Below are 23021 nucleotides of genomic sequence, written 5' to 3' on the forward strand. Positions count from 1 at the left end.
AAGCCCAGCTCCTGGCACACAGGAGGCCCGATATACTTTTTAAAGCAACCCAGCCCAGTATCTCCCCTTTAGTCCATCTGCTCCACTAGGGAAGGAAGTGGACCTGGGACTTCCACTTCCCAGAGGACACTATGAGCCCACGTGGGACTTACAAACTGCAAGGAGGTGCTTAGTGGAAAAGCCACAAGAAGAGCTGCCCAAAGCAGAAGGAGAGCTGGGGGCTCTCTAATGCCTCCTCCCATCTGATTTGGGCAGAGCCCGCTTTCTCCAGGGCCCACCCTGACGTCCCCGGGGGGCCCAGCTATTGCTGTCCTGACAAAGGCTGCTTCCCGCTCTTCGCCCCCAATGCCAAGCAAGAAGCACAACGGCAGAGCTGATGTAACTAAAGCTTTCTTCGGCCACTCCTAACGGTGTCTCTGGGCATCACTTCCTGGGTCTCGCAAAATTTTCTCTTTGGAAAAACAGGGCTCGTGTGCTTCACACAGCTGTGGTGGGGATCAATGGGGCGATTCAGAGACCAGCCAACACAGTCCCCTTTGTTCCAGCCCCATCTCAGCTCTCCTTGCACAGAGTGGTCCAGACACTGCCCTCTGATTCTATCGCCCCCATGCCCTCTCCCCCCTCACATCAGCTTTCTCAACACAGGCAATTCACACGGCCTTCTTTGTCACTTTCTCCTTGGCTCATGTGGTTGGAAAATATTGGTCTGAAACTTCCAGATCAAGGCTTCGGACCTGTATCCTAATCACCTGGTTTTCAAGTTTAAAAAAAGAGATTTTTGTACTCAGCCATAAAGAAGATTTAAAAAGCCATTAAAAAAAAAAAAAAAAAGATGCACCAACATGGATGGAGCTAGAGCTTGGTGTACGAAGTGATGCAAGTCAGACAGAGAGAGACAAGTGCCATACGATTTCACTTACATGCAGAATCTTAAAAAAAAGATTATACAGATGAACTTATTTACAACACAGAGACAGACTCACAGACTTAGAAAATGAACTTATGGTTTCCAAAGGGGAAGGGGGAAGGGGAGGGACAAATTAGGAGTTTGGGATTAACATATACACACTAGTGTACGTAAAGTAGATAAACAACAAGGACCTACTGTATAGGATAGGAACAACATTCAATATTTTGTAATAAGGGGAAAGAATCTGCAAAAGAATAGATATATGTGTGTGTGTGTATGTGTGTGTATGTGTGTATGTGTGTGCGTGTTTGTGTAGGTGTGTATGTGTATGTGTGTGTAGGTGTGTGTGTGCACGCGTGTGTATGTGTGTGTGTGTGTATGTGTGTGTGTAGCCTTTCGTCAAGAGGCTCTTTAGTTCTTCCTCACTTTCTGCCATATGGGTGGTGTCATCTGTGTATCTGAGGTTATTGATATTTTTCCCAGCAAGTTGGCCACAATGACGTCAGATCGGTCTCGTGAGGCTCAGCTGTAAATGTTCCAGATCAACCTGCTCTTCACCTTTCCTAAAACTCACAGTGCAGTTAATCTGGAGATGTCAGTCAGCAGGTATGCTTCCTGACTTATCAAAACTCATCTCCAACCTCTGACCTCTGTGCCTCTTCAGGATCCCACCCCTCATGGCCAGTCTCCCATTGGCAAGAGCAGGGAGGCGGGGGAAAAAAGTGGTCAATGGAAGCACTGATTCCCAAGAGTGGTCACTTCATCTTTTGCCTCTTGGATTCCCTCCTGCATCTGGACAGAGGCTACCAACCAATGTCAATGGATGAGTGGCTGAAACCTCTAGGAGATTCTAGAAGGATCACCAACTACACTCTCAAGTCCTGGGCATGAGGCACAGGATTCTGACCTCTTCATTGGCTGGCAAAGTGAATTGAAATACTTATTGTCCTTTGCAAAATGTCCTCTTCTGAGTCCTGACTCTGGAGGGCTCAGCACCTTTCCTGCAGCCAGAACCACCAACACATCCCAGGAAAGCATCACCCAGAGGCCAAGACTTCAGGCAGAAAAGCGAGACTCAGAAGCCTCTGATCTAGGGAAGTCTCTTCAGCTTGGTTGGGAAACAGGTACATTGTTCTGCAACTTTTGGCAACTGTGAGGAGAAAGGGAATGTTTGTTTCATCTTTGTTAGGTCTCGATGACTTCTTTATTCCCTGAATAAAGTTCTCTGGTAGCTCGAGCACTGAAAACTTGAGTGTTTTTATTTCATATTACCTAAGGGCTCCTTTCAACAACAGTAAAACATTCATCAAAGCCCAGAGTGGTGTTTCTCAACTTCCAGTGTGTGTGTGTGTGTGTGTGTTTATGTGTGTGTGTGTGTGTGCACGCTCAGTCGTGTCAAACTCTTTGTGGCCCCATGAATTGTAGCTCACCCAGCTCCTCTGTCCATGGGATTTTTCAGGCAAGATAACTGGGGTGGGTTGCCTTTTCCTTCTCCAGAGAATCTCCCCAACCTAGGGACTGAGCCCACGTCTCCTGCACCTCCTGCACTGGCAGGCAATTCTTTACCACTGGGAAGCCCCAGGGACATCATAACCACATGGACAGACATGTCTACTACTGACCGAGCATGATGGAGCAACCAGACAAAAGCTATGAAGCAACTGTTTCCAGACACTGGACACACACAGTGTAGGGCTATAATCCTGGAGGGATGGGGAACCAGAGAGGTGAGTCCTACAATTGTCCCCACAGAGAGGCATCTTCCAGGCTGTGTATCAGGAAGGGGAAACTTGAGAGACTGGCATCTCACTGAGTGGAGAAGGCAGAGGTGAGGATTCAGAGAGGCCAAGGTAGCCAGAATTTGCGCAGTGAAATACCAAAGAACAGCAAGGAAAGAGAGATATATTAACCTGCAAAGGGGCCCCCCAGTCTCTGGCTGAATATTAACTTGCTTGTGGGAAAAGAACCTGTCTGCCAATTAAAGAGATGCAGGAGACGTGAATTCAATCCCTGGGTTGGGAAGATCTCCTGGAGAAGGAAAAGGCAACCCAGTCCAATATTTCTGCCTGAAGAATCCCATGGACAGAGGAGCCTGAAGGGCTACAGTCCATGGGGTCACAAGAGTCTGACACAAGTTAGCAACTGAGCATGCAAGCACACACGCAGGGAAAACTACCTGAAAACAGGAAAAGAACTACTAGACAGTGGCCTGCCAGACACTTCCAGGAACTCACTCAGAGCCGGAAACAGTTCCTGTTCCCATTGGCCCTGGTAGCAAGATATCACAAACATGGGGCATCAAGTGGTGTTGGAGAACTGTGACCTGTGGTGTTGAGAACTGTGGTGCTGAACTGTGGTGCTGGAGAAGACTCTTGAGTGTCCCTTGGACTGCAAGGAGTTCAAACCAGTCAATCCTAAAGGAAAGCCACCCTGAATATTCATTGGAAGGACTTACATGGAAGCTGAAACTCCAATACTTTGGCCACAAGATGCAAAGAACTCACTCATGGGAAAAGACCCTGATGCTGGGAAATATTGAAGGCAGGAAAAGAAGGGGACAACAGAGGATGAGATGGTTGGGTGGCATCACAGACTGGATGGACATGAGTTTGAGCAGGCTCTGGGAATTGGTGATGGACAGGGAAGCCTGGCGTGCTGCAGTCCATGGGGATGTAAAGAGTCAGACACAACTGAGTGACTGAACTGAACTCACAAGGAGCAGGCCTTAATAGTGGGGCTGAACTATGGAAAACAGTATGGAGTTTCCTCAAAAAAACTAAAAATAGAGTTGCCGTATGATCCAGCAATTCTACTTTTGGGCATTTATTTTACTTCAGTCGCTCAGTCACCTCTGACTCTTTGCAATGCCATGGACTGCAGCACACCAGGCTTCCCAGTCCATCACCAACTCCCAGAGCCCACTCACACTCATGTTCATGAAGTCAGTGATGCCATCCAATCATCTCATCTTCTGTCATCCCCTTCTCCTCCTGCCTTCAATCTTTCCAAGCATCTGGGTCTTTTCCAAGGAGTCAGTTCTTTACATCATGTGGCTGAAGTATTGAAGCTTCAGCATCAGTCCCTCCAATGAATATTCAGAATTGATTTCCTTTAGGATTGACTGGTTGGATCTCCTTGCAATCCAAGGGACTCTCAAGAGTCTTCTTCAACACCACAGTTCAAAAGCATCAATTCGTTAGCACTCAGACTTCTTTATGGTCCAATTCTCACATCCATACATGACTACTGGAAAAACCATAGCTTTGACTAGATGACCTTTGTTGACAAAGTAATGTCTCTGCTTTATAATATGCTGTCTAGGTTTATTATAGCTTTTCTTCCAAGAAGCAAGCATCTTTTAATTTCATGGCTGCAGTCACCATCTGCAGTGATGCTGGAGGCCAAGAAAATAAAGTCTCTCCCTGTTTCCATTGTTTCCTCATCTATTTGCCATGAAGTAATGGAACTGGATGCCATGATCTTCATTTTTTGAATGTTGAGTTTTAAGCCAGCTTTTTCACTCTCCTCTTTCACCTCCATCAAGAGGCTCTTTAGTTCCTCTTCACTTTATTCCATAAAGTGGTGTCATCTGCATATCTGAGATTACTGATATTTCTCCTGGCATTTCTCCTGATATTTCTCCAGTCTGTGCTTCACCCAGCCAGGCATTTAGCATGATGTACTCTGCATATAAGTTAAATAAGCAAAGTGACAATATACAGCCTTGTCATACTCCTTTGTCCATTTGGAACCAGTCTGTTGTTCTGTGTCTGGTTCTAACTGTTGTTTCTTGACCTGCATACAGAATTCTCAGGAGGCAGATAAGATGGTCTGTTATTCCCATCTCTTGAAGAATTTTTCACAGTTTGTTGTGATCCACACAGTCCAAGGCTTTGGTGTCGTCCATAAAGCAGAATTAGATGCTTTTCTGGAATTCTCTTGCTTTTTCTGTGATCCAACAGATGTTGGCAACTTGATCTCTGATTCCTCTGCCTTTTCTAAATCCAGCTTGAACATCTAGAAGTTCTCAGTCCATAAACTATTGAAGCTTAGTGTGGAGAATTTTGAGCATTACTTTGCCAGCATGTGCGATGAGTGCAATTGTGTGGTAGTTTGAACATTCTTTGGCATTGCCTTTCTTTGGGATCGGAATGAAAACTGACCTTTTCCTGTCCTGTGGCCACTTCTGAGTTTTCCAAATTTGCTGGCATACTGACTGCAGCAGTTTAATAGCATCATCTTTTAGGATTTGAAATAGCTCAGCTGGAATTCTATCACCTCCACTAGCTTTGTTCATCATGATGCTTCCTACGGTCCGCTTGACTTCACATTATCCGGACAGTACTATAATTCAAAAAGATATGCACCCCTATGTTCATAGCAGCTCTATTTACGACAGTCAAGACATGGAAGCCACCTAAGTGTCCACTGATAGGTGGACAAAGATAAAGATGTGGCACTAATAACAACAGAATAATATTCATGCATAAAAAATAATGAAAATAATGGCATTTGCAGCCACATGGATGGACCTAGAGATTATTATACTAAGTGAGGTCAGACAGAGAATAGCAAGTATCACATGATACATCTTCTATATGAAATCTAAAATATGACACAAATGAATTTATCTAGAAAACAGAAACAGACTCAGGAACGCAGAGAACAGGTTTGTGATTGCCAAGGGGGAGGGGAGGTGGTAGAAGGTAAACTGGGGGTTTGGAATTAGCAGATGCAAACTGTCGCACACAGGATGGATAAACAGCAAGGGCCTACTGTAGAGCACAGGGAACTGTATTCAACATCTGGTGATAAACCGTAGTGGACATAAATATGAAAAAGAATATTGTATATATATATACATATATATTATATATATATATATATATATATATATATAACTGAATCACTTTTTTGTACAGTAAAAATTAAAACAACATTGTAAATCAACTATACTTAGATCAAATAAAATTTTAATAAATAGTGGGGCTGAATTAGCCCAAGACCAGGGTTTCTCAGCCTCCACAGTGAGGACATTTCAGGATGAGCAGTTCATTGTTCTGGGGTCAGAGGACTGTCTTGGGAACTGCAGGATACTTGACAGCATCCCTGGCCTCTACCCAGTAGGTACCGGGAACATCTTTCCTGCACTGTGAAAACCAGAAATGTCTGAATGTCTGCAGACATCACCAGATATCCTCTGGGGAGTAAAATCATCCATGACTGAGAAGAATTGCCCTGACGAAAGTCTGCCAAAAGGTAAGGCTCAAAAGGATCAAAGTGTTTTCAAGTAACATAACCTCGCGTCAGAATCAAGTTTAATGCTCTTTGAAGGAATACAGCAAACTTGACACACACAAACAGCAAACTCAGGTCACAAGGGCCTTGGCTGGGTCATAGCCATGTGTAGCTTTTAAAGTTCACCAGGAGAAAACAATCCAATTATCCACCGACAGATAACCAGATAAAGAGAATGTAATACATACCTGCGTATATTTGTGCTAAGTCGCTTCAATCCTGTTTGACTCTTTGCGACCTTGTGGACTGTAGCCCACCAGGCTCCTCTGTCCATGGGGATTCTCCAGGCAAGAATACTGGAGTGGGTTGCCATGCTCTCCTGAAGGGAATCTTCCTGACCCAGGGATTGAACCTGCATCTCTTATGTCTTCTGCATTGACAGACAGGTTCTTTACTACTAGCATCACCTGGGAAGCCCTAATACATAGATAACTAGAATATTATTCAGCCTTAAAAAAGAAGAAAATTCTACCATTTGTGGCAACATAAATAAAACTAGAAGACATTGTGCAAAGTGAAATAAACCAGTCACAGCAGGACAAATGGCATGGTTTGCCCTGCAAGATTCCACTTACTGAAGTATCCAAACCAGGCAAATTCATGGAAACAGAAAATAGAACAGTGGTGGCCAGAACCTAGGCGAGGACAAATGTGGAATGCTACTCATAAAACATAAAACTTCAGTTATGCAAAATGAATAAGTTCTAGCACTTTCCTATATGACACAATGCCTATACTTAATAATATGACATTGTTACTTCAAAATATGTTAAGGAGATAGATCTCATGATGCTTCTACTGCCAGAAAAACAAACAGAAGAAGCAACACAAAGAACATAAGGAAATCTTTAGCAGCAATGGGTGTGTTTAGTATCTTGGTTGCAGTGATCGTATCACGGATGTGTGCATACATCTAAGTTCATCAAAATGTAGTTAAATATGTGCAAAAAGTCAGTAAAATAAAAAAAATGGTGAACTTTTGACACAGTGCTTATATTCAGTTGGAATTGAGCACCACAGCCCCCCGTTTCCTCCCCCCACAAAAGAGGATGAATAGGAAGAAGAGGTGGAGATGCCAGAGGTTTGAGGAAATGTCGAGAAGCATGGCCAGATGGTGACCACCAAACATAGAAACTTGCCCTGGTCCACCTAATGATTAAAGGCATCAGAAACTGTCACCTGCAGGAAGACAGATGGGTGAGATGTGGCTGGCATGTCCTGGCCTGTGCCTATCATTAGAAAGATTTCAAGTATCAACAGATGCCACCTCACATTCCGACACTGGGAGACATGAACACATCTCTGAATTCTACATGGCTTCCCTTCGTGACACCAGGGAAACCGTGCACGGGGCACTTCATAGCAAATCGCGGCCACGCTTGCAATGTTGACAGCAACCAGAACTCAAATGCACATCCACTTCCTTGCCCAGTTACAGTTATTCTGATGTCCAAAATTTATCAAGTATGTTTGCAGAAGGACAAAGGTCCTGAACATACTGTGCTTTTAATAGTTTGGGGCATTGCTGGAGTCAGCGGGGATCGCGGCTTTACAAACATGAAGACCAGGGTCTTCAGCCTCCTCACCACCATCTGCTCCCAATCCTCTCTGCCTTTCAGCACAACACATCTGCTTGCTGTTCCTATTAAAAGGTAGCTTCAGACAGGGAATGAGTGTGGCTGGACCATCCTGGGGCCAGAGTTAAGCTGGGTCACTGCCTCTCTCAGATGAAAGGCAGTATCTCCAAGTGTTAACACAACTCAGAACTAAGGTGATAGTTTTAGAAAAATGCCAGCCTTAGACCTTAAACTCAGCTCAAATAGATCTGTAGGTCCTCCTGGGAAGGACCTGAAATCCATAAGGTTTTTGCAGAAGCAAAATCTCCCAAACTCACTTTTCCTGGAGAGGCAGCCAGTTTCTTTGATCCAGCACCTTTGTGCATTGAGAGTTCATCCCACTGACCAGGCTCATTTTTCGCCCCATCAGGTACTTTATGGTTAAAGCCCTGGCAGGTTAACCAATGGCCTTGGAGCCTTTGAGAGAGAAGGGGTCACTGGGCCAAGTCTAACGGAACCCAGAGGCTGTTAATTGGGCTCTCATCAGTTCAGCTTGAGAAGTGAGCCAGGAAGTTGCCTTCTTGTTGGGTTTCCTAACCTAAATTGTGCTGCCGTTCCCCAGAGGGAATAACAGAAAGAACAGTTCAATGGATGTGGAATATTTTAAGCTGAAATGTTTGCTACTGAAAGAACAGAGCTTGGAATTCAGGGGGATCAGAGGCTCAGATCCTGTCTGAGTGTTCAAACTTGGCCTGTGCTTGAGCGGAGGAAGCAGGACCTGCCTGGGCCACCTTTCACATCACAGACATAGTGAGGAGAGTTCAGTTGACCTGATTGCTGTGGGTCTCAGACTCACTTTAACATGAGACTTGAGACTCCAGGTTACTCTCAAGCAGCAGGCACACAGCCTCAATTGTTGGCTGTATTTGGAAATGGGGGTTGGAGCAGAGTTGAGTCACGCAAAAATGCTGTACCTGCAGCTGTCAGTATAATAGATGTTTTTTACAATCTTCTACAAAGATGCAGTTTTTCACACTGTTACCTTCAATGTTGCTAAAGGAATAAACAAAGTTTTATGCATACAAAAAAAATTGAGGATACAGGAGCTGCTCTTTGCCATTGAGGATTTAAAATGGACCCAAGTACACTTTTTAAAAATGCAAGCTGATATAATTCAACAAGTTTTCCTCTCTCTCCGGAGGACTGAAAAATAACCTCAGTGAAAGCTACACAATGATAAAATTCTGTCCCCATCTGATTAATTCTTTGTGAATAATAACATCTCTGGTTTCCTTCAATTATATTCTAATTGCACACCTTTTGCTCTGGTTGATTGGGCAATGAACTAATGAACAACGATTACTGAATTTAATTAACACCATTATTTCTGTGGCCTTTATATCTCTGTGGTGAACATGGAAATTCACAATCCTGGGGCTGGCACTGGGAGAAGCCAGCCTTGAACCCAGCAGAACAGGTTCTGTGTGACATTGCCCTGGAAGAAGGAAGCCCAGTGTGGGGAACAAAAGAGCTAGGGGTTTTGCCAGCATTCATGGGAAGCCTTTCCTAACGACAGCATCAGCATTCAGAAAGGTTACCTCTTCATAAAACATTAGTAATTTGCATGTTACATTTATCAAAAGGGATGGGTAAGTGAGCTATATGGGAATCAATTACAATGTCATTCATAATTTATTCCATGTACAATAAAGACCTGATCAGATTTCGTGTGTGTTTACCTCCTGGAGGATAACTGCTTGTGGCTTATTCTAGTTACAGAATACAAATATGCTTCAGAGTAATGTGTTTATCTAACTGTGACATTCTCAATCTCCCAAGTTCTCCTTTTTTCTCCCACAAAAAGTAGTTCCTGTTTAAAAACAAGATCTCACTATCAAAAAATAAAAGCCCATTCTTACTAGAGTAACTTAAATCATTCTATGTTAACTTGATCAAAGCAAGGCATAGATAATCTCCTGCAAAATGCATCAGGAAACAAATGGGAATTTGTTTTTAAAGACAGATGATTGCAAATACACAGAGCTAAGAAAATTTAACTCCCAGAAATATACTGCAGTTACTAAATGTGGATACAAATTATCCAGCTCTTTGGAGCACTATTAAATGTTTGTAAGGGCAGACGTGTGTAATGTGCAAATTCCAGTTATCCAATTCCACCCCCCTCCCCGCCTCGTATTTCAAAAACTGAAATAAATTAAGAGATGAGAAAGTCTTTTCCAAATCCTTTGAGAAAAACTAAACCGATGATTAATTTATCAGACCAGATAGAACATCTGAGCTGTCTGTTTGAAGAGCAGCACTCCATTTCTCGGAATGAGGTGTGTGCCCCAATTCAGCCTTACCTCATATCTGCTGGCTGTCTGCTCAGCTGTCTTCAGGCCTTGATACATATGAATGATACAAACTTTGGCTCTTCTCTGGGAGGGAAACCAGTTCCTCTTCACAAAATCCATGACCATCACATGGTTTTTCAACTCTGTACTAAACGTTTTGATCTGAAAAGTCGGGTAGACGACTGTGTCCGTGTGGCGGGCCACATACCCTTTCTGATGAGTTTTTGTAGGAATTCCAGACTGCTGCATGATACGCGGAATCTTGTTTCTCAGCGAGTGAGCCTGGCAAACACAATTTTCTTTGTTTCATCCAGGTATCGAGTGCAGCAGGAGGCACTTGGGAAGTGCCTGAGCTCAGACCTCTCCCGGAGTTTTCCAGTTCCAGACTGCATTGTTTGCAAACCCCAGCCGTAAAGCACGTAGGGTCTGCACGTGGGAACCTTGAGGGTGACCTTCATGTGCCATGAAAATACTCCTTCTTGATGCTGTCCGCCCGTCTCCAGCACTTCCACCTGTGTTCTCGGGTCACTCAAAATTTCCTCTGATTTCAAAGACACACTTCTTTTTCCCACTGCACTCAAGTTCTGAACATAGCATCCACCCGGTTGCAGCGAGATCCAATATATGTTTTCAGTCTCCAGTCCCTCGATCCAAATAAATTATTTACGGGGCACTGTACAAAGGAACCAGGAGGGATAATTGCTGATTTTTAGAATTCCTGCTTTTTCTTGCCAGGACTGAGAGGAACAAGAACAGACTCCTACTGACACAAAGGGTGACCTCAGCCCTGGGAAAGATAAGAAACGCATTCAAGTGAAAAAGAGAAGTCAGCACAGAGGCAGCGAAGGCTAAAGCGGGCATCAGGGACTCGGAGCTCGGGTAGGACGCCCTGGGAGCCACTCGGGGGGATGTCCTGGCTTAGCTGAGGGCTCCAGTTCCCGCACAACCCTGGGAATTCTCTCACGACCCAGAGCCTCATTTTCCCCACCAGGAAACTTGAAATAATAAGACCTGCCCTTCACAGGGTTGTTGGGAGGATCTGGTAGCAAAATGGTGAGACAGTAACTTCCAATAGAGTCACATAAGGCAACACTTCCAAAGAGTAGTTAAGTGTTTTCTGCCCAAACTATGTTGCACAGTTCTTCCCATAAGGAAGAACAAATCTGACTCTGCATCAGATCTGCTTCTTTTACTTTAACCTTTGCATTCTGTTGCTTTTGCTGAAAGTTAAGAACTGATTGCCTATGGCCTGAAACTGACAGAAGAGTCCATTCCCAAGGCTCTGACCTTCAAGGGTATGACACCTTTCCATTCACACAGAGATAATAAGCTGCATAAGAGAGAATAGCGTTTGCCTTATTAGAGGTTTATAGTAACCTTGTGACCTGCCTGGACAGCTGGGAGAACAAAGGACTCTGGCTCCAGAGAGGTTTCAGCAACCAACCCCTTTCCCTCCTTTTTAGTAAAAGAAACCCGAATTCTAGCTTGGGGAAGGGGGTCCTTGGGTACTAGTCACCATCTTCTCTGCTTGTCGGCTCATGTTAGAAAATTATGCTTTCTCCAAGTGAAATAAAAAAACTGATTTTAAAAAATAAAAGAAAAAGAAAAGTATACTTTCTCTTTAGTATCCTTGCGTTACTTATTGAGGCAGTCCAAGCACCGGCTGGAAAAGAATTTCCAGACGGAGAGTACCGCAGAAAGGAGTGTTTATTAAGAACAAAGAGTAGAGATAGAGTGGTCACTGTGAACGTGGCGAGCCGACAACTCCTGACAGATTAGGGAGAATTGACAGTTTTTGTGAGTTAGTAGCTAATTTTTATAGCCTCAAGACAAAGAAAATTCCTGCTGGAAGATAGGTGTTAGGTGATTGGTTAGGGTGCTATAGGGTGAGTCTGTAGCACGTCTCTTTGCCTAGTTTCGGTTCAGGAAGCTTGTTAGTGATGATCAGGGGCTTTGGGTAATGGACAAAGGGGCTCTATTAGCTTTGGAGGTGACCTTGGTTCTGGGCTCCACTTCTGTGGCCTTCGGGGAGGACTCAACACCACTTTCTCCTTTTTGTTTAGTCACTACGTCGTGTCTGACTCTGTGCAACCCCATGGATGGTAGCCCGCCAGACTCCTCCATCCATGGGGTTCTCCAGGCAAGAATACTGGAGTGGGTTGCCATTCCCTTCTCCAGAGGATCTTCCAGACCCAGGGATTGAACCCGCATCTCCTGCATTGGCAGGCAGATTCTTTACCACTGAGCCGCCAGGGAAGCCCACTTTCTCCTTTAGGTTTAAACTGTTTGAATTTCTATCAGTTGCAACCAACGGAGTTTGGGCTAGACCTTGAATACCCACTATGTTATTAAACAAACACTCGTGACATGCTTCTTCCTGCCAGGTGTTGTACAGGCGGCAGAGACTCAAAGATGAGAGGACACCTTCCTTCCACAGAGTCCACTGCCCCGCAGTGCGACGGTCACCAGATGAGCAGGTCCCCACCGCACAGGAGTGCTTCCAATGAGGAGGTCTGCACCAGCTGATGGAGACCTTAAACCCTCAAGGAAGAAGGGTATTGCAGTCTTGAAGATGCCTGCTGGGCTGCGGAACCACCATGGCCAGCCTTGCAAGGACAAAATCAAACACAGGCCTTCACTTTTCACTTTCTGTGCACACATTTTGCCATAAAATGTCACGGCCATGAATGGGAAAGCATTAACTGCAAATAATCATCACTCTTTCTGGAAGACAACTACCTGAACCTTTAGCTAATTTTTTTTTCCTTCTTAAACCAAGTAACTCAGTCAACTATAAATGCTAGATCTCTGACCTTATTAATGTCCTGCAGTAGATCCTACTTCATTTCCCCAAATTGGTCCCTGGGGCTACTAACTAAAAAGCTGTACCATTGTTAGCAGTTGCAAGCCAATGACACCAAATCAACATAAATAAGCCTTGAATGTATTTAGTGTTGAAATATATGTGGAGTTAATGTTTCTCCCTTGCCCCTGATACAACATGTAGGATTGTATAAGATGCACAGTGAAGTATTTAAATAATGAATTATTCAGAAAGAAAAGAAACTTCAGATACCTGGTGCCAGGAATTTATGCCTATGAATTCTTAATCTGTTCTCCAGTGGGATTAGCATTTATGACTATGAAAGATGTCCTAATTATGCAGTTTCAGAGCTGATTTTCTGCAGGGCCTGCGCAGATCTAAAAGCATTAGGCAACAATAAAAACAGATGACTATGAATTTCTGAATTCATAATTTGATTTCCCTCTTGGGGGAAATGACATTTTTATTTATGGGTGTTTCACTCATCAGGTGGGAGCCGAAGTCTTCTCTCAGAGGCAAAGGGCTTACTGTGAGCACATCTAAACTGTCATCCTTTTCTAACAGATAAGTGAAATTCACATGACTTTTGGACTTGGGAATGATGCGCTGTCTTTCTCCTGCTCTTAATACCCACCCACAGGGGTTCTAAAATAAAACAGAGCAAAATAAAATAAAACAAAAGGACTGAGAATATTACAACTGATTATGGGGTCCTGTGCCTTTTAACCAGGGTAGGAAGAGAATGCAAGTTCCTTGATGAACCTCAATCTTTTGCAAATCATTCAGCTGTGCGGGGTTTTAGCATCAATGCATGGGCTTCCCCAGTGGCTCAGAAGGTAAAGCATCCACCTGTAATGTGGGAGACCCGGGTTCAATCCCTGGATTGGGAAGATCCCCTGGAGATAGGCATGGCAACCCACTCCAGTACTCTTGCCTGGAGAATCCCATGGACAGAGGAACCTGGCGGGCTACACTCCATGGGGTTGCAAAGAGCAGGACATGACTCAGTGACTAACAGTTTACTTACTTTATTTATATGGAAAAGGGGTGATCCTTCCAGTAATCAGTTATAGATACGAAGTATTTATTTGTTCAGTGGATGAATTAAATGAAAATGTATCAACTATCTTCTCCTGTTACGGTACACTTTTTATCCCACAGCTAGCCTTGCATGCACAAAAGTCAACCAAGGACCTTCACTTTTCACTTTCTGTGCATACATTTTGTCATAAAGCATCACAGCCAAGAACAAGGAAGAATTAATAGAAACCACTGTATTCACTGCAAATAATCATCATTCTTTCTGGAAAACTACTAGCTGAATCTTTTGCTGTGTTTTTTCTTAAACCAAATAAGTCAGTCATCTATAAAAGTGAGATGTCTGACCTTATTAATGTCCCTCATAAGATTCTGTTTAATTTCCCCAAATTGGTCCCTGGGATAACTAACTAAAACTGTACTTTTTCTCTTCCATAAATGGAAAAAAAATTTTTTTTCTGCTTCACTACACTGTATTTTGAATTTGATATTTCTCCCTGGGCTCGATCTCTGGGTCGGGAAGGTCCCCTGGAGAAGGGAAAGGCTACCCACTCCAGTGTTCTGGCCTGGAGAATTTCATCAACTATGCAGTCCACGGGGTCACAAAGAGTCAGACACGACTGAGTGACTTTCACTTCACTTCACTTCACTAAATTTTCAAGGGGAAGTGGCAAAAAGGAGAGACCTGGAGCAGTAGCATCAACTGTGGAGCCTGCTGCCCAGGCCACAGGTGTGGAGCCCTGTATCAAGGTCACAGGGCAAAAATCTCTGGAACTGACCAAGCCCCATAGCAACTGTTGCCACGAGTCTCTGGATACAAACCGACCAGTTCCCTGACCCCATATTAGGTAAAATATCCACCCTATTACCCATCCTATAGCATCTTAACCAGTCATCTAATGCCACTGTTCCAGCAGGAATTTTCTCTGTCTTGAGGTTATAAAAATTTGCTACTAGCCTGCGAAAGGGACAGGCTTTCCCTGGAGCCAGCCCACAGTTCTAACAGCATCTCCCACTTTAAAAAACTCTATTCTCCTCTCATTCTGCCCGTGTCTGGAAATTCTTTTCCAACCTGCACACAGACCATGACTTGAACCATGACTTGAAGCCATATTCATCTACAAGATTCATTTTCTCTCCCTTTGCAAGTCTTCAATAATTATTTAGTTTGCACCTGCTGGGTGTTCAGGTCTGGGCCAATTAAACGTTCACAGCCATTTCCAATGCTGCTAAAAACCAAACCAACCCATGTTGAGTGAGAGACCACACAGCCCTCCTTCAAACCCATTGGGAGGAGCGAGTCATTTGAAGACAAGTGGTATCTTCATATTTTCTCTTCAATGTCTGAATAGATTTTGAATAAAGAAAACCAATGACTTTGTTAAAAAACTATGCTTGATTTTTAAGTATATATTTTGGCAAGCATGAGAGGGTGGTGAAGACTGTGGTTGAAATTTTGAGGAAATATAAAATTCAATTTGCTATCTACATCCTCGAACAACTTTACTAAGGAAAACTATGTTGTCAGCCACTTGTCACTGTCCTCCCTTGAGATGAGTCGCCAGCCCAGGCTATGGGCAACAATGGGGGGTGGGGTGGGGGTTGCTATGGCCATTTCCCCAAGGGGACATGCCGCTCTACCCGTATTTCATTCTCACAAATATTGGCTGTCACTCTTGTATGAATTAATGAGTGTGTTGGATGAATTTGTGAGATCCAGTATTTATCAGGACAATACCAAAGTCCCAGGGGAAACCGCAGGCCTAGCACCAGTCAATAGCATGGCTACTGCCAACCTCCGGGACTCCCAAGCCGGACCCTCCCTCCCCTGGGGCAGTGCAGAGGGGTGGGCACCTATGTGGATGAGGCCCCACCCCAGTCACAGCTGACACTTACAGAGAGAGAATGGCCCCCTGCACGCACCCGCTGTCAGTCAGGCTCCTGTCCTGTGCCAGGAAGTCCTGTGCTGGTCAGAGGACGGGCTTTCCTCGAGCCCCAGAGGATGCCCTTACTAGCAAGGTGGTAACTCCAAGAGTCTCTCAGACTTTAGGGAGGAAACACGTACGGTAGCAGGACCCCATGGGGCCTTGGGGGCAGGGGTGGGGTTGGGGGATGGGAGGAAGACCACCTTCCCTGACCCTCTGAAATATGAATACCTAGATAACAGGATTTGATGCACCTTTCCTGAGTTGTTTTGCAGATGAAAAAAACCTCCCCCTCTCCAACAAATGGAAGATGTTAACTACTTGACCTCCAAGAGCACACAGCCCCAGGTCTGTGTCCTAGAGCCTAAGGACTGATAATGTTCACTCCTGAGACATCACCCTGCTACCTCACCATCAGCCAATCAGAGATCTGCTATGCCAGTTCAGTTCAGTCGCTCAGTCGTGTCCGACTCTTTGGGACCCCATGGACTGCAGCACGCCAGGCCTCCCTGTCCATCACCAACTCCCTACTCATTTCCATTGAGTAGGTGATGCCATCCAATGATCTCATCCTCTGTTGTCCCCTTCTCCTCCCATCTTCAGTCTTTCCCAGCATCAAGGTCTTTTCAAATGAGTCAGTTCTTCACATCAGGTGGCCAAAGTATTGGAGTTTCAGCTTCAGCATCAGTTCTTTCAATGAATATTCAGGACTGATTTCCTTTAGGATGGACTGGTTGGATCTCCTTGCAGTCCAAGAGCCTCTCAAGAGTCTTCTCCAGCACCACAGTTCAAAGCATCAATTCTATGGTGCTCAGCTTTCTTTATGGTCCAACTCTCACATCCACACATGACTGCTACCTCACCATCAGCCAATCAGAGATCTGCTACCTTGCCATCAGCCAATCAGAGAATTGTACACAGTCTGATCACAAACCCTGCAACCCCCATCCCTCACCTGGCTTTTAAAGGTACTTTGCTGAAACCCTTTGGGGGGGCTCAGAGGTTCTTAGGTTGAAGCCACCCATCTCCTTGCATGGCCCTGCAATAAACCTTTCTCTGGTCCCAACTCCAGCATTTCACTTTGTCTGGCCTCACTGAGCATCAGGCACACAAACTTGCATTAACAAGTTGACCAGTTAGGTCATTCTCACACTTTAAGCCCAACAACAAGCATGGGCAGGTTCCTGGTTTCCCAAACATTAAAAAAAACAAAAAGGTTCCATGTAATGATTGTGCATGCGCATATACACATACACACAGAAGATGTGTAATAGTCCATGTGTGTTTTCCGAACATTAAAAAAAAATAATAAAAAAAAATAAAAAAATAAAATAGGCCCAGTACAAGTTATTGTTTAAGCATTTCATATACATATAAGAATTTCCTAGCTACCTCAGCTGTCCATCGATGAGTAAGACCAGAGGCCTGCAAACTATGGCCTTTACTTTTTGTCAATAAAGTTTTACTGTCACAGAGTCGTCCCCATTAGTCTACATATTATCTACAGTGCCTTTGTTTTTCATAGGGTGACCAAGTTGAGTGTCTGCAGCATACAATGGAGGCATATAAAGACAAAATGGCCTCCAAAGACAAAAATATTTACTATTTGGTCCTTGACAGATTTTATTTTCTCGGGTCCCAAAATCACTGCAGAAGTTGACTGCAGCCATGAAATTAAAAGACTCTTACTCCTTGGAAGGAAAGCTATGACAAACCTAGATAGCATATTAGAAAGCAGAGACATCGCTTTGCTGAAAGTTAAAGCTATGGTTTTTCCAGTAGTTATGTGTGGATGTGAGAGCTGGACCATGAAGAAGCCTAAGCACCGAAGAACTGACGCTTTCAAATTGTGGTGCCAGAGGACTCTCGAGAGTCCCTTGGATGGCAAGAAGATCAAGCCAGTCAACTGTAAGGGAAATCAACCCTGAATATTCATCAGAAGGACTGATGTTGAAGCTCCAATCCTTTGGCCGTCTGCTGCAAAGAACCAACTCATTGGAAAAGACCCTAATGCTGGGCAAAAGGAGAAGAGGGTGGCAGAGGATGAGAAGGTTAGATAGCATCACTGGCTCAATGGACATGAAACTGAGCAAACCCCAGGAGGTAGTGAAGGACAGGGAAGCCTGATGTGCTGCAGCCCATGGGGTCGCAGAGTCAGACACGACTTGGCGACTGAACAATAACCTTGACAGAGAAGGTTTGTAGCCCCTAAAGTGAGACCCTCTGGTGAGGCAGTTAGCTCACCTGAACCAAGAGCCAGAGGAGAGACTGAAGCTTTGACCACAACAGGTAGACTAGCCCAGGGTTACCAAACCTACACCTGTGCTATAGAATCACTGGGTGCTTCTGAAACCACAAATCCTCAGGCCTCACCTGACCCTCCCCACCTCCCCCATCAGAATATCCTGGTGAGGGGGTGGAGCAGGGGTCTGGGAAACTTGGGATGTGTGCACTTTGCATGGGGGCAGGCAAGCCTCTTACTCATCCATGCAATGAACAGTCCTAAGGGCTGGGCACCAGGCTTGGACCAGGCTGAGACTCTGGCTTTGACTGTGGCTAAGACTATGGCTGAGGACAAGGCAGCACAGTCCCTGACCTCATGGAACATTCTGAGAGGTGGAGGGGGGAGGGGACCCTGACCCAGATAATTCTATGAAGATTTACCTGCAAGCATAACTTGCAGGTCTCACTCCACCTTGTCCCCATCCCTTAACCTGCTCAACTTCTCCTCACTTCACGCTGCTCCCAACTCAGATGCCGTCTTCCCAATGGACTTTCCCAGCCAGACGCCTCCATTGCCCTACTCGATTCTTCTTCATGTTACTTCTCACTCTGATGTATATATTTATGACTCTTTTCTCTGGTTTCTCCCTTGCCCCCAGGAATGCAAACTCCAAGACAGCAGGGCGTGGTGCCCTGGTGGTGGTAGTTCTCATGCTGGTTCTCCCTTCCCGTCCTTCCTCCCCAGCCCTCCTTTCCTCCCCTCCTTTTCACTGCCTGAAGCAAGGATGGATGGCAGTGTTATGCCAGGATGTTATGAAAGGGGCTCGTTTCTGAGCCCAGGCATGGAGCCCTCGGATGCTGACTGCAGCCTGGTGCCCTCCAGCCCCCTCCACCCACCTCCTCCTCTTTCTGTGCAGCTCTGGCCAGCTTTGTGCAGGGCCACCAGCAGGACCACCCTGGCCGGTGGGGTTCAGGGGCTGGTGGATGCCAAGGGACCAGCCTGAGATGCACTTCCTAAGGCTCATCTGCAGGGCCTGGAACGAAGCACACGCTGACCCGGGTGCCTGCCCCACAAACCACCCTACCCCCAGGCCAGCTTCTGGGGCAGGCTCTGCCCGCAGGGAAAGATGGGCTGAGCCCAATTCCAACTGGCATACAGTGTCCCCTCGACACTCCACCCCCAGGTCCCTCAGGGACCTCTCCAGTCCAGTCTGTGGCCTTGAAATCTGTCCCCCGGGCACTTCGGTGGTGCCCACTCTGCCCTTAGGGGGTGAGCATCGGAACCTCCACTGAGTCCTCCTAATGTCCAGCTCAGCACCTTGCTCAGGACAGAATCCCAGTAACCACTGGTTCCCTGAGACAGCGAGGTGACAAATGCATCCACACAGAGGAGCAGGGAGTGAAGCCTGTGTGTGAGGAGACTGCCGAGGCCGCGAGTCAGCCCTGCTCACAGGCCGCTGAGTTAGTCGCCATGCAGAGCACCTGGTGTGACTCAGAGACCCCGGGGTCGCTTTCTGTTTTCTGTGGTCCCGCCTGAGGGTCAGCTTTCTTCTCTGGAGGCATCAGGGTGAAGGACTGTCAAACACTCAGGCAGATGACAGAAAGGCTGTACGTCTCATTGAGGTTTTCCTCTGGTTCCAACTTGTCTTCATGCAGGTATAAGCCTGAGGAAATGTCACCGAGGTGTTATTTTGAAGCCCGTGCCAAGAGTGTAATGCCATCTCTTCTTGATTCAGGATAGTGAAGAGGAAGTAGAGGCCTAGGAGCTTTGGTTCCAGCGGGCGTCACGGCTGGGGCAACCCTGTGGGCCACCAGCTGAAGGAACAGATGCCCTCACAGCGAGCTGCTCGCCTGTTGCTTCTCCAAAGCTAGCCAGCACGGGGATCACCAGCCTCTGTCCATGCTCCATCTCTGCCCGGGAATGCGTAGCTGTCCCCACCCTGTTATAGAAGTACCCCTCTTGGGTGTAACAGCTTTCTGTTAAGAGGTTTGCCTGCAATGCGGGAGACTCGAGTTTGAGCCCTGGGTCGGGAAGATCCCCTGGAGAAGGGAATGGCTACCCACTCCAGCAGTCTTGCCTGGGAAATCCCATGGACATAGGAGCCTGGTGGGCTACAGTTCATGGGGTTGCAAAGAGTCAGACAAGACTAAGTGGCCAACACACACTTTGAATGTAGCTCAGCAAAGCGCACACCTCTTTAGAACAGGATTCCATTTCTAAGCTGCAATTGATCTCAAGCCCACTAGGAAGCAGACACCTGCCACATCTTCTCAGGTGTGTTCCCTCTTTTTTCTAACACTCAGCTCTATTAGATTTTTTTTTCTTTTCCATTCTAGTTTATTACAAGATACATTGAATATAGTTCCCTGCGCTACCCAGTAGGACCCTGTTGTTTATCCAGGTATGTTCCCTCTTGATCACTTGGGGGATCTCCCTCCCCCCTGCCCCCTGCAACACCTGTCAGAGAGGCCTTCATGGGCCAAGGGGGACAAAGAAACTGCAGCATCTCACTGACAGGGGTGGAGCCTGCTGGACCGGTCCAGCCAGTGTCTGTCTCAGGCACATACTGTCCACCATGCCCACCCCCTGTACCTGGGCACCAGGCGTGGGGCAAGGCCACCTCACCGTGCAAATCCACCCCCTCCCCTCTCACGTGGCCCCAGGTTCTCAGTCTTGGGCTGTGCTGCCGGCCACTGTTCCGGGCCAGCCCATCATCGCGGGGAATGGACCTCAGATTCCACCTCTCCTCCCTGGGGCTGATCACAAAGGGCCCCTCCTCGGGCTTCCTGCCTGCTTTCTCCTCCCCGGTTTTGGTTTCCCTGCTCTGCCCTCTGCTTTGGCTAAGGTTTCTCTGCGTTCCTCATCTGACAGGTAACATTCAAATCGGTTGACAGCCCTATTTTTTTTTCATGAGACAGACATTTATTTCTCACTGTTACTTTTTCTTCCCTTAGGTTAATAAAAGGCAGGACAATGGGGGTAAAATCAACCTCTCCAAAACTGGGCTGAAGAAAGAAGGGAGGGATGGGTTTTCAACTGGACCATTCAAAGAGCTTGTCATTCAGCATCGCACACAAGGTTATTAATCAGAATTTTGAGAGCACTGTATGATACGTCACTTCAGTCATATCCGACTCTTTATGACCCTCTGGACTGTAGCAGGCCAGGCTCCTCTGTCCATGGGACAGAGGATACCGGAGTGGGTTGCATGCCCTCCTTCAGGGGATCTTCCTAACTCAGGAATCGAACCTGCATCTCTTATGTCTCCTGCATTGGCATGCAGGTTCTTTACCACTAGTGCCAGCTGGGAAACCCACTAACAATGATCAAAAGTGTTGGGGTGGGGGGGGGGGGTGGAGAAAAGTATTCATTTCAACTCAGGTAGCTGAATTCACAGAAATATTTCCTATAACAATGTGAAATAAGAGGCAACTCCCACAATTTAAGTCATTTCTATCCCAGTCTGAATTTAGTTACAAATTAGAATACTATGAGATATTAGCCTAAGTTAACATGAGAGTTTTAAGGTGCTTACTGACCATAATACCAGATTCACTGCTTCATAAACAAGGAAACAGCCTTGTTTTGGAAAACTGAAATGAACTAGGAATATAGGGCCAGACCTATCCATTGCCCCTTTCAAAGAGAAGAAAACAGAAAGTTTGAGGGTTTGGTCTGGGGTTTCTTTAAATATGAGAAATCTGCCCTGCCAGCGATTGCAAAACTAGTTTCCAAAGATACAGCCTGAGTCCTTTGAAGAAAGGAGGGGCAGCCCTTTTGACCTCTTACCTGAAAAATAAATAACGCAGAGTCTGGCCGCGCCCGCTCCCGCCCGGGGCTCCTCGCTGGCCGGCGGGGCCATGGGGGAGGCCGAGGTGGGCGGCGGCGGTGCGGCTGGCGACAAGGGGCCGGGGGAGGCTGCCACCAGCCCGGCCGAGGAGACGGTGGTGTGGAGCCCCGAGGTGGAGGTGTGCCTCTTCCACGCCATGCTGGGCCACAAGCCCGTCGGTGTGAATCGGCACTTCCACATGATCTGCATCCGAGACAAGTTCAGCCAAAACATCGGTCGGCAGGTCCCATCCAAGGTCATCTGGGACCACCTGAGCACCATGTATGACATGCAAGCACTGCACGAGTCTGAGATTCTTCCGTTCCCAAATCCAGAGAGGAATTTCGTCCTTCCAGAAGAAATCATTCAAGAAGTCCGATAAGGAAAAGTGATCATCGAGGAGGAAATGAAAGAGGAAATGAAGGAAGATGTGGACCCCCACAATGGGGCTGATGATGTTTTTTCATCTTCAGGAAGCTTGGGGAAAGCAACAGAAAAGTCCAGCAAAGACAAAGAAAAGAACAACTCGGACTTGGGGTCCAAAGAGGGGTCAGACAAGCGGAAGCGCAGCCGGGTCACTGACAAAGTCCTGACCGCCAACAGCAACCCCTCCAGCCCCAGAGCAGCCAAGCGGCGCCGGACGTAGACACTTGCAGCAGGCGGGTGCTGTGGTCTCCAGGCAGTCGGCGGGTCAAATGCCACCAGCCCTGCTGCCTGCCCTCAGGTGCCAGAGGCTCCTGAGGTGTCACTCAGACCATCTGGGCTCGGATGGCCCCCAACGCCCAGGACGGGTCCCGCTCAGATGCTGAGGCCCGGGATGTGTGAGCCCAGGCCGTGTCCTCTCTGGACACTCGTGGGTTCCATCGCATTGGCTAAGCTGCACCTGGGGCCAAGCTGCGTGGGCAGAGAGCGGGCACAGCAAGCAATAAAACATGGACTGCCTCTCTGCTCTGAGGGGCCCGGGTCAAAAAAAAAAAAATAACGCAGAGTCCAAGCCAGAGCCCCGCCGCAGGAAACCCCTGGTGGGACCTCCTGTGAACTCTCCTGCTCTCACACCTGCACT

General features: G+C 46.5%; 1 protein-coding gene and 1 pseudogene across 2 annotated transcripts in view; one reads left to right on the forward strand and one right to left on the reverse strand.

The window, feature by feature from the left end:
- The window catches only part of C15H10orf90 (chromosome 15 C10orf90 homolog), a 247423-nt gene extending 237009 nt beyond the window's left edge, over positions 1-10414 (reverse strand). For both annotated transcript variants that reach the window (XM_061163190.1, XM_061163189.1), the window contains exon 1: positions 10128-10414. In XM_061163190.1, the coding sequence (XP_061019173.1) occupies positions 10128-10367 (240 nt within the window). In that variant the 5' untranslated portion in view covers positions 10368-10414. The remainder of the gene's footprint in view (positions 1-10127) is intronic.
- An 11541-nt stretch (positions 10415-21955) lies between these two features.
- Positions 21956-22782, forward strand: LOC133070795 (MRG/MORF4L-binding protein-like; annotated as a pseudogene).
- The last annotated feature ends 239 nt before the right edge of the window (positions 22783-23021 follow it).

Source organism: Dama dama, chromosome 15 (genome assembly GCF_033118175.1).
Source record: "Dama dama isolate Ldn47 chromosome 15, ASM3311817v1, whole genome shotgun sequence".
NCBI lineage: Eukaryota > Metazoa > Chordata > Mammalia > Artiodactyla > Cervidae > Dama > Dama dama.